Source organism: Lytechinus pictus, chromosome 17 (genome assembly GCF_037042905.1).
Source record: "Lytechinus pictus isolate F3 Inbred chromosome 17, Lp3.0, whole genome shotgun sequence".
Classification (NCBI taxonomy): Eukaryota; Metazoa; Echinodermata; class Echinoidea; order Temnopleuroida; family Toxopneustidae; genus Lytechinus; species Lytechinus pictus.
Genome location: NC_087261.1, coordinates 18,307,338 through 18,319,082, shown reverse-complemented (window position 1 = coordinate 18,319,082; position 11,745 = coordinate 18,307,338). Strand labels below are relative to the sequence as shown.

Here is an 11,745-nt window from a genome sequence, read left to right as displayed (position 1 = left end):
TTGTAGGAAATTTATTTGTTATTTATATGATACTAATTTTGTGCCAATGGAATGTTTATGTCAAAATCTATGTACAGGTGTACGAAAAGTCAAATGTTCTAAAAATTTGGCGGCCATTTTGAAAAAAGCGCCCTCATTGGTTAATTTTCAGGATACAGCCTGGTTACTTCATATATTCATATTCAGCGTAAAAAACTGGTCTAGAAGCACTATATGAAAATTTCTCCTTTTCCGTGTGGCACCTTGCTCAATTATAACCCGGACTATGCGTTATTTTCCAGATCATCAACTTTCCATCGGGTCAGTTTCTTACCATAGGCATGAAAATACTGAGTTCCTCCAGGTTATTGAAATGTAAATAAACGCATGAATGCAGTACATGTACTATAATTCAACCGAAATTTAAAGTAGCCAGTTGCAATTTCAAAAGAATCGTGACAATATCAAATAAGAAAACATTCCCTGGTTATTAAGACGTATAACATGACTTATACAAAATAAACAATATAAAAGCTCTTTGAAATAGTGCCTATATATACTATTAAAAATATTGACGTTTATTTTATGTTTATAATATTCTCTGATAATACCATAATTCACAAAATATCAAGTAATTTACAATCCATATACGCTTTTTTTATATCAACACACTATACAGTTTACTCATACTACGAATGGAGAGAGTGTGAGAGAGAGAGAGAGAATGAAACTTAGACGTGAAGCTACGAATATCTTTAGCAAAACAATTGCAAACATGATTATACATTTAGTCTTACTTTACGAATACAATACTCTACTAATAACCAAATGCTGCAGATGAAACAAGTCTGGATATAGCGTTAATATCATTTTAGTGAATAATGTGGTCTTACATAAATGTGTAGCAACTTGACATCACACAAAACTATTTTTGCAAATCTATTCACCTGTGTAAAGCGCATGTTCTCGCATATTTCTTTAAGCGTACACATATTTTCCGGTTTGCGGTAATTTTTGTATTTTTTACACGTTTGCGCATTCCAAAGCTTGCACGCCGCATCGATTCTACAACACCCCGTAAATCATTTTTTTTTTTGGGGGGGGTGGGAACTACCGACGAATGACAACTTTTGTAAATGGTCAACAAACTTTGGTTCAACCAATCATTTTAAGTCAAGGTCTGGCTTGATTTGCCCTACTTCTTCTCGTGATCTCGAGGAGTAAACTTGTTGATTGCATGACGTAGGATATACATGTAAATAACTAACCTCGTGGTTTACACACTATATACTGGATTTTCATATTTGGAGTTCTAACGTTACTTCTATCTTGGATGTTACATGTTCTGAAATAGCATCTGTGGACACATAATGTGGATTATTTCATTCGTTCATTGTGTACCATGGTAAAATATTCGTTCGTTATTTATCACGGACAAGATAACATCGACAAGTTTCATTTTCATGGGATTTGTGCAATAACTTTGGACTTCACTTTCGCTGCGATTCATAGATCATCCGCCGGTTAACAAGAGCGTGAAGAACTAACTTTAAGTTGATCGCTTCCTCCTTTGTTTAGTAACTTTAGTTGAATATCTACTGGATAATTTCGCTCCGAACTTCAGTGGAGTTTTGACTTTTGTGGACACATTGCGGATAAAATTGAAGCATGAGGCACCTGCGTCGGTGAGTAGACCAAGTAGGGAATTAATTTTACACCACAGAACACACAATAATGATAATCAATATCCTAAACATAAATTTCATTACATTTTGGAGAAATCAAGTACGTTCAATTGAAAACCAAAAGTAATACACTTATTCTAGCAGTATTGACATGATAGACGAAAACGTGGGGGGCATACAACGCTGATAATATTTGAAATAAATTTGAATATAATTGCGCCGCTTAAACAAACTATATATATGTATACAATAAGACATGTTATCATTAAACACAGCGTTTCAAGATTAATACCCCAGTCACATTTGCTCTACGGCAGCCGTATGGCGAGTCGAAAACAGCCGTTTATTTTTTTTAATTCAAACCACCTATGTATATAGCTGGTACAAAAAGGTATTAATTAGGTATTTTCACATATGTAATGGGGAGCCTAAATGCAACGCTTGATTATATTATGAGAAATACGGTAGGTTATGAAAGACATTTCTGAGTATGATTGTAATATTACAAAATCATAAAATCAATATTGACTCCAAATGCTATCGTGAACATCTTTACTAGTAATATCTGCAGATCGAGATGAGACATGCTAACAGCTATCCCTCGTTTGGCATCTTTTCTGTGACCGAATCCAACTGTAAAAAAAAAAGTATAGATTCACCTTTCATATAAACTGTGTAATTTCTCTATACACACATTGTAATAAGAAACGGGGTGAAAGTGGGCCCATTATCATATCCCGCTCGTGTTTACAATGATCTTTGGAAAGCGGGCTTTTTAATGAATGACAATTTTTGTCAAAAAAAAAATGCTGCCAACTATTAAATCTAACACTACTGACAATGTTTTACTTTTATTGATAATCAATAAAGGTGCTGGGAACTTTCTGCCACTTTGGAAAGCGGGCTTTTAAATCAATGACGATTTTTATCGTCTAACAAATTTGCCAACTCTTTAATCAAACACTGATGATAATGTTTTACTTTTTAAAAAAAATTGAATGTGCTGGGAAATTTCTGCCATTCATGCTCTTGTAGAATGAATCTCGTTTAACTTGGAATTGCTACCAAAAGTAGTAATTTTGAAGTAACAAATGCAAGTGTCATAAAAAAGCTACCACAGCACTCATTTTACATAAATGAATTATTTGCACAAATAATAATGAATGCGAAATTGCTACTAAATCGACTTACTAGAGAGCCTGCATCATTAGCGGTAAAGTCGTACAACTTTTTAAGGGTTGCCACTCGACTGAACAGACCAGAAAAATCCTACGAGATGGAATGGAAGCAATTTATTTTTACAATGCTTACACAAGGATGAAAACACACATAGGGTAGCCCTATATTCCTTTGGAATATTAGTAGAAAAATAGTCAGGCTGAAAGTTAAAAAAATATTTTTCACATATTTCTATGGAAATATGATTTATATCTCTATTGTTCTTTCTCATGTATACTCGAAAATTAATACAAAGTAACAACATATTGATTAGACAGATTCCGGTAATTTCAGATTTCATTAAACACAATGATACCCACAATAGGAAGTGATTAATAATGTCACAATTTTCATTGTAATTTATTATTATTGCCAAGTTTATCATTGTCAGTTATTTCATCATATTATCATTAATATAATCGTTATTGATATCGCTGTTGTTATTTTTTCATCGAATTGTCATTAGCCCCAATTACCAATTTAACATGATTATAGAATCGGATGACTCGTGTTTGTTATTATTAGTCGATAACTCTGCGCATCTTCTTTACATGTTGAAACCAAAGCAAAATTGGATACGAAAATTAGACTTTAATTCTAGTTCTTCTTTCGATAGCGGAGGAACCATTTCCGTGTTTGCAAAGTCATTTTCCATTTTAGTTTCAGTATTAGGGATTATAAGAGAACACTAATAAATGTAAAATTACATTTGCAGTGGTTTGGAATTCCTCTTGGAGTTCTTCTGCCGTTGGTGGCGTCAGTCCTTTAATGCTCTCATAGTAATCGCCAATGGTAGCGATGTATCCAGGTAAATCCTTGTAAAAAAGTACTCGATTGAGTGCAGAATCCTGAAAAAAAAAATCAAAATCAAATAGTGATATAAATTAACAACAATTAGACTTGATGTGATCAGCTCACCTGATCCTCATCGGAAGAGCAGTCCAGAAAGAGAGAGAATAGGCTTACTTTTGTCCTAGATTTGAATTAGTCGTTTACTTAGTACAACTTTAGCTGTTTATTACTGGAGCAACAAGTTTGGTAATGGTCAAATGAACGGTGTAGAAGAGCCTCTTCGAAATAATAAAGATATTGAAGGAAATTCGAGTTCCTTCCATTTGAAACAATCACATCATCGACTTTCTATTATTATTCCAAACAATCTAATAATTAAATTAACTAATTCATGTCACTTCCAAGTTATTTAGACTTATTTTTCTTGACGCCAAATGTCTTTCCATGCTCTAGTTTATTTTCATTCGATTTTATGCAATCGACGCCCGAAACTTCACTTTGAGTATTAATGTAGCATTACCTTTCTCTCTTCTCTAAGTACTGACCTTCGTATTTTCAGATCGGATCTTCTTGCATGCGTTGTCCAGCATGTTAGCCAGGACCGATACACTCTGATCAGCAGACCTTGACTGACGCATGTCGAAGACGTAAGATGGGTGGGTCAAAGTGGTCATCCAGTAGTGCAGTGGTAGACTGGAATTAGAGAAATATATTATGATCATGTACAATAAAGAGTCATTCTTGCTTAGAACGTTACTTTAACAGTTCTCTGAATGATTAAAATATCGCATATATATAGCCAATAGCTGACGTATAACGAAACACGTAGCCTGCATTTTCCACATACATGAATAGTATTGCAGCAGCCAGCAGGAATATCAAAGCTAAGAATTAAAAATACCGTCACCCTCTAGTCCAAAATGATTACCCCTAGAGTAGTCTTCTAACTGATTATTAAGTTACCTTGTTATGTAGGAGAAGACATAGTGAAATGTCAAGGATATTTTTTTTATTAGTTTCTGACGTCTGACGTCACAAATGGATGGGAATAAAATCAACATACCCTCTTTAACCTCTATAAAGCTTTGTCAAATTGAAATTGTGGACTGGGAGAAGAAAATAAGAGGTATGCCCTTGATTGCAATTGCAATTGACCTGTAACAATTTGTCCTGTGTGCAACCGAAGGAGCACGAGACCGTGATAATCCTTATTACCTGCTGCTCTTCCAAGCTTCTGCAATCTCCTCTTGCTTCTCGTCGCAGTACTTGTCCGCCATCTTATCAAAGAAGTCAAAGAGAGGTTCCACGAGCCTAATTACATCAGGAGGGCTAAAGATATTCGTTCGACCCAACCCATTCGAATTTTTGTCAATTTGATATTGCTGATTGACAAAAATGTATGAATGTGATTCAAAATCTAACACTGATTCTAGAAATGGTAACTACTGAACTTACTTCGCCCAAATTGGGAAGATAAATAAGTGATTTGGAACTATTTTTTGACTGGCGGAATAATTAGGGCTATTTTACTGTTTCAGTTGATGAATTCGATCGATTCATAGTTATCTTCATAAATGGCGATTTATTTTTAAAATGAGCTGGCTACGGTACCCTTTCCTGGTCAGATTTGGAATGTCAGATATATATCCTATCCATTGATAGTAAACATTCCACCCTCTAATTTTACATTTATTTTTTATGAATTTTTCAAAAGTGCCATTTTAACACACAAGTCTATGGGGAATGTTTTACGCGCGTGACACCTGTAAGTAATATGGGAAATCCCTAGTAGTGGATGGAATACTTGGCCAAACTCTTCAGTAGCAAACAATTTCTCACTGATATCAATATGTTTAGTCATCAAGTGGTGCAAAAAAAAATGGATTTAATGGCTAGCAGGGCTACATCAGGTAAAGTTAGTAGGTCTGTGTAGGCTAGGAATGTATGTATATTGGTCAATGTAAAGAGTCAAGGCCTCTTTATGTTCTGATTTATCATTGTTTTGTGTTAGTGTACATCACCTACTTAGCATTAGAAAGACCTTTAGAAATTCCTCATGTTAAAATTGTTCTTAGGAAGGGGGTAGGTAGAGAGGAGATAGAACTTTGAGAACTTTACTAAAGAGAACTAGAGTGGTGCCTTCAAGAAGGTATTTAGAAAGGGGCACAGAGTAAGGTAAGGTATCTAATAGTGCTCAACTAAGGAGGGAGGGGGGGTGGCTGTGTGCTGCAATCTTAGTATAGCCCCCCCCCCCTCTTTATTAAGCCATGCCATCTATAAAATTATTTTTATTTCTCTCTCTCTCTCTCTCTCTCTCTCTCTATGTATCTCTTCCTTCTTACATCTGAGAGGCAACAGCCCTAGGAAGATTTTGAATAGGTCAAATGCAAATATACTAAAGTAGTATCTCATTCTTTTATTGTTTCCTCATCCAATATCTCATGTATATTTGGTAATTATGTTTGGGACAGTTCTGGTATCCTCATATCTACACAGAATTTACATACACTTTAATATTACAATGGATAGGGACCTATATTGTCATTGCATTCACTGTTGGGCTATATGCAGGTAGGATTTGTATACATCCATATATATAGTGAAAATAACATGTATGGGTAACACATTAAAATGGGTCATTGCAATGAAAATAGGCATTTTCAATGCATTTCTTTGTGCTAGTGTGAGTGTACAGATATAAAAGAATAGAAAAGTAGCTATTCAAAGAAATAAAATACATAAGTCACATAATATAGGTTCCACGAGCCTAATTACATCAGGAGGGCTAAAGATATTCGTTCGACCCAACCCATTCGAATTTTTGTCAATTTGATATTGCTGATTGACAAAAATGTATGAATGTGATTCAAAATCTAACACTGATTCTAGAAATGGTAACTACTGAACTTACTTCGCCCAAATTGGGAAGATAAATAAGTGATTTGGAACTATTTTTTGACTGGCGGAATAATTAGGGCTATTTTACTGTTTCAGTTGATGAATTCGATCGATTCATAGTTATCTTCATAAATGGCGATTTATTTTTAAAATGAGCTGGCTACGGTACCCTTTCCTGGTCAGATTTGGAATGTCAGATATATATCCTATCCATTGATAGTAAACATTCCACCCTCTAATTTTACATTTATTTTTTATGAATTTTTCAAAAGTGCCATTTTAACACACAAGTCTATGGGGAATGTTTTACGCGCGTGACACCAGAGATGCTTGATGGTGCGTGGTGTTTCGGCCGGCTTCTTGAAGACGCATGTCAGGAACCCGTCAAGGCGCGGTTGGATTGTTTTCTAGTCAATAAACGTTATACAAAAGTAATAATGATGATGATAATAATAATGGTAATAACAACGATAACAAAAAAATAATAACAATGATGAAAAATAATAACAATGATGAAAAATAATAGTAATGATAATACTACTACTACTACTAATAATAATAGTAACAACAACAACAACCGTAATTAAATTATCTCCTATTTACTAAGGGTAGCCACTCTCAGCTGTAAGGTGTTCTTCCAGCAGGCCCTCCATAACATAGTTTGTAATTACTACCCTTTTCCATTCTCATACGTCAAGCGCCAGACAAGTAGGCAGAAGGTCCCATTTTTAAAGTCTTTGGTATATGACTCGGCCGGGGATTGAAACCATGACCCCCGTTCATGAGGCAGGCGCTCTACCACTGAGCCACCACATGGCACTTTGTTAGAGTTCATTTGGGCCAATATGTTTTCGTTGTGTCATATAAAGGTAGCCCTATATCATTGACTATTGGACGGTTACTATCAATGCCACTCTAACAGTTCTCAATACTTTAATCTAAGATTTCAGATGGTACATGTACACTTAATACAATGTGACATGTGCATGCATATTTTAGGTAAGGAAATAAGGACGGCACAATATGTTTTTGGAAAATGGAGTAGTAAATGATTATTGCTAACCTTGGTGACAAGCAAACGAGGTGCCAAGAATTCACGATCAAGTTTAGTTTTGGATTTACTGCTGCTGTCCGTAGGAACTTGGTTCTCAGGAACCTAGAATGTTAATAATAAAAAAAACAATGAAAAAACAAATCGTATTTTCTCTGAGAGAGTCCTTATAAGGTATATGCGAAACTGTAATTGGCGAAAAGGGGAGGGTACGTTTAACGGATTATTTTCTACGAAAAGGGGATAGAACGATGATTTCATCTTTTGAGTTACACTAGGCGATTTTGATGATTAATTTGATTGATGTCGCAAAACATTTTTATTTCCTGTTCGGATAGAACTGTTTCTGAGCTAGTACCAAAGGCTTTCCTGGACGCCGATGTGAGCGATCAGTACCGTACTATTATTATTACAAAATCTGTATTAACAGTTATCTTAATTGTTATAAAAACAAATTCCTTACTAAGTGGATGAGACGTTGTCCGCTGGCATCCATCGTACGGACTCGCACGTAGTCTCTGCTGGGAATATCATCGGTTCCTGTTTCCTCAACATCTTAGTAAAACAATAAAGGAGATTAATGATTAACAATACAATTTTGATTAATGTACGTGGTGAATGAGTAATATTTATACTAGATAGCTTATAAGCACAAACAGCTGACTTCTCGATGGATTTAAATTAAAGCTTTCGTTGGTTTGTCCACCTAATAAAATTGCATTATGCAATTGAATAATGACTGATTGATTAATCTCTTTATTCATTTTTTTATTTTAATCTGAAAAAGAGAAACATCAAGCAAGTTAGATAGCGGAGTCTGCGATTTTGTCTCAGATGCCCCTACCCCGTGTTTTTATCGTCATTTTTCTATTATTTTTAACCCTTTGACATAAGTTATAAAGACGATTTTCATTGATGTTTTTCCTTGTGAGTTATAAAAACGATTTTCATATATTTTTTTTCCTTGTGACCCCCTCGGACCCATATCTTACATTGTTGGAAGAGTTGCACCCCTGGGGTCACAGGCTCGTATACCCGTGCGTCATTGGTGGATGACTTGGTAATAAGGGCCACTCTGCTACTGTCTGGAACCTGCACACATTGATAATATCAAAGGAACGATTTATTTTCATGATACTATGTAAAGCAAAATGAACAACATATATATAAGAGCGATAACAATTAGGCCTACTACAAAAAAATGAATGACCATTCGTAATAATGAAATGAGAGAAACATACCTACCTTACAAGTATATTCCAGGCAATTAGGAATATCTCGTATCACAAAATGTATTTGCTTCAACCACAACCTACGGTAATTTCTTAATGATATTTGATTTAAGGCCACACAATTTTTTTTAAGGAAGTGATTGCTGTTTTGTGTGTGTGTGTGTGTGGTCAAGCCGATAAACTGATAATTCAGTACGCTAATACAAGCCTGTAGCTATTAACAGAATAATTGGAACGCATTGTGGAGATTATTTGTACTAGTGTCCCGGTGGGGGGGGGGGGGCACTTACATTGACGATTGGATACCATGCACGATCCCCCCAAAACACGTAAAAAGGATGTCTTTTTCAAAAAAGGGCACGTGACGTACGTAACGTAATAAGGGTGTCAAAACACTAAAATAATGAAAAAAGGGTATCTATTTTGCTAGGAAAGCAACGTGTTTAGGGTCAAATTTTCGAGGGTATGAAACAATTGAAATGATTTATAAAGGATGTACTTTTTGCCCCAACAGTCAACACTACGTGTTTAGAGTCCGATTTGCGCAAGGTGTGAGAGGTGAGACCGTAATAATGTAGGTAAAGGTAAAACCGACGTCCGTGACATATAACAAATCAAATATCTCTGTACTTGTTTAGGGGTTCGATTCAAGGAATACTTGCCAAGGGTATCGTTTTGTTTCCAATACTTGTTAAGGGTAGGGTTTCACACGCCAATACTTGTTAAGGGGTGCATTTTCAGAATATGAAAAATACTTGTATAGGGTACTTTTCGAGACCCCATGGTCGCGCATGGTATCCACTCGTCAATGAAAGTGTCCCCCCCCCCCCCGGTACAGTGTATAAAGGTAACCTGTGCATTTGTTCCCCTCCCATAGATTCACACTTCTGGATGAAGCAGTGACCCAACCTAGACGGGAATTGCTTGCAGCGTTCAGGCTTGATGCGAGGGTATAGAGGTAAGTGGTACAAACTTTTTTGTAATACGCGCAACCCTCCCACCACTAAAACTATCGTTATGCATGTCATGCCATATAAGGAAATGGGAACATTTCCTTACAACACCTACAAGAGTATAGAGGCGACAGAGCTCACGAGATTATGTTCGTTCATTATGGAGTTTTTCTTGTTTCAAACGGGACGCGGGCACCGTATGCAAGGGCGTATGATGTGTGTGAGTGTTTGAGGGTGTGAAGTGTGGGGGTTTGCGGAGGGAAGGCGGGGGGGGGGGGTGGGTAAGGAGGGGGCAGGTACAACGCATATACTTTTAAAAGTTTTTTCTCTGATATTTGTTTGTTAAACTCATCTGGTAGTGGTACGATGCAGTGTCTTAGAATATTATTTAATGATGTGCATAATGTATACGAGTTTAAGAGATTATTTTGTTCGAATTATTATTTACAATTATTACTTTGTAAAGTGCATTGTATATGAAATTTGATTTGAGAGAAAAACAATAAAACATCTTTAAAAAAAAAAAAATTACCAACTCACCGCATATGTCTTGATGGTATTGATGTAACATGCGCCTTTGGAGTTCTCTACAAGTTTGTTGAATTCATCTTGATCTTTCAAGACCCTCTCTTCCCCACCAGGATGATACCACACTGACAACAGAGTAAAGAAAGAATATGATTGTCAATTGTATGCAAACCAAGGCAAACCACAATTTGCTCCATCTTCTTGATGAATGCCAAAACAACAGCAAAACGTTTACGGAAACTGCAAAGTCGATCGACGTGCACACTTGCTTTCATTTTCAAACTAAAGTTATGTATGTATTTAAAGGTGCACGATCCGCGGCGCCGTTGGACGGTTTTGTACATACATATAGATCTACGTAACCTATGTAGCATGCAGCTGTCAATTATCAGCCAGTCATGCACATGCACAGTAAACGTGTGTGTGTGTGTGGGGGGGGGGGGGGGGGGGGGTTACCATGCAAAAAATCACAATCATATGGTCATTTTTACGTTTTTGTACACGGTTTTGGAAAAAAGTGTGTGTGTGTGGGGGGGGGGGGCTGAAGCCTCCAGCCCCTCCTCCCACCCCCGCTTTCGCTGCCCCTGCATACGATGGGTTGATTTTGGTAACATCGGCTATGGCCCAAACATGTGCTGACGTCACTTCACAAATGAGGAGGAGGAGCCAATCAGCCATAAACTTCGAACAGCAACTGTAGCGTACGATTGGGCATTTGGAATATGGCATCTGCGTTCGCGTCGTATATTACGCGTAGCGTGCATCGTCCGCACCACTTTTACCTGCGCGCTCCGAATCTTTGGATCGTGCACCTTTAAACCAACCATATTAAGCAGATATAAGTTCTTACGGAGATCCATCTCGTGAGCCCTGTTTTGCTGTACGATGTGGCTGTTTCTGTACGCAGCGTCCAGTATCTTCTGTTTTACTTGAGTCATGCAATCAACATCAAGAACCTTGACGTAGTACAGGTGTCTTTTGTCTCTGCCAACAACCGATAAGGTCTGTAAAAATAAGAAAAAGTAATTGCTGCAACCACTGCCACCTTTTAAAATCTTTCTTTTGGCATGATTGATATTGAGTCCATGTTTCCTTTTATAAAGAAAACATAAGAGACTGCATTTATGCTATTTACATTACTATTTCTTTTCGCAAGTTTCTGTTATTCTAATTCCCATAGGAACTCGGCAAAGCAGCTTTCTGTTGTATCAACGCCAGGCTAGTACATAATCAATTAATATTCAAGATATTACGTTAAGGTTAATCAGTCAGAGTGGCTGACCTTTATAGACAACAAAATTACTCTTGTTTTTTTTTTTTTTTTTTTTTTTGGGGGGGATGGGGTTTAAGCGGAGATAACGGCAGAGTTGAGATTAGAACTCACAACCTTTCAATCATAAGTCCAATGT

At 36.6% G+C, this 11,745-nt stretch overlaps 1 protein-coding gene across 1 annotated transcript in view; it reads right to left on the bottom strand.

Moving 5' to 3' along the window:
• Nucleotides 1–519: 519 nt before the first annotated feature.
• Nucleotides 520–11,745, bottom strand: part of LOC129280171 (plexin-B1-like) — a 46,990-nt gene continuing 35,764 nt past the window's right edge. Inside the window, exons 26-36 of the mRNA XM_064112459.1 lie at nt 11,187–11,340; nt 10,349–10,461; nt 8,616–8,715; nt 8,087–8,178; nt 7,636–7,728; nt 6,894–6,979; nt 4,890–4,985; nt 4,220–4,367; nt 3,590–3,730; nt 2,856–2,933; nt 520–2,297 (exon numbers count right to left, since the gene is read on the bottom strand). Of these exons, the coding sequence (XP_063968529.1) occupies nt 2,259–2,297; nt 2,856–2,933; nt 3,590–3,730; nt 4,220–4,367; nt 4,890–4,985; nt 6,894–6,979; nt 7,636–7,728; nt 8,087–8,178; nt 8,616–8,715; nt 10,349–10,461; nt 11,187–11,340 (1,140 nt within the window). The 3' untranslated portion in view covers nt 520–2,258. The remainder of the gene's footprint in view (nt 2,298–2,855; nt 2,934–3,589; nt 3,731–4,219; nt 4,368–4,889; nt 4,986–6,893; nt 6,980–7,635; nt 7,729–8,086; nt 8,179–8,615; nt 8,716–10,348; nt 10,462–11,186; nt 11,341–11,745) is intronic.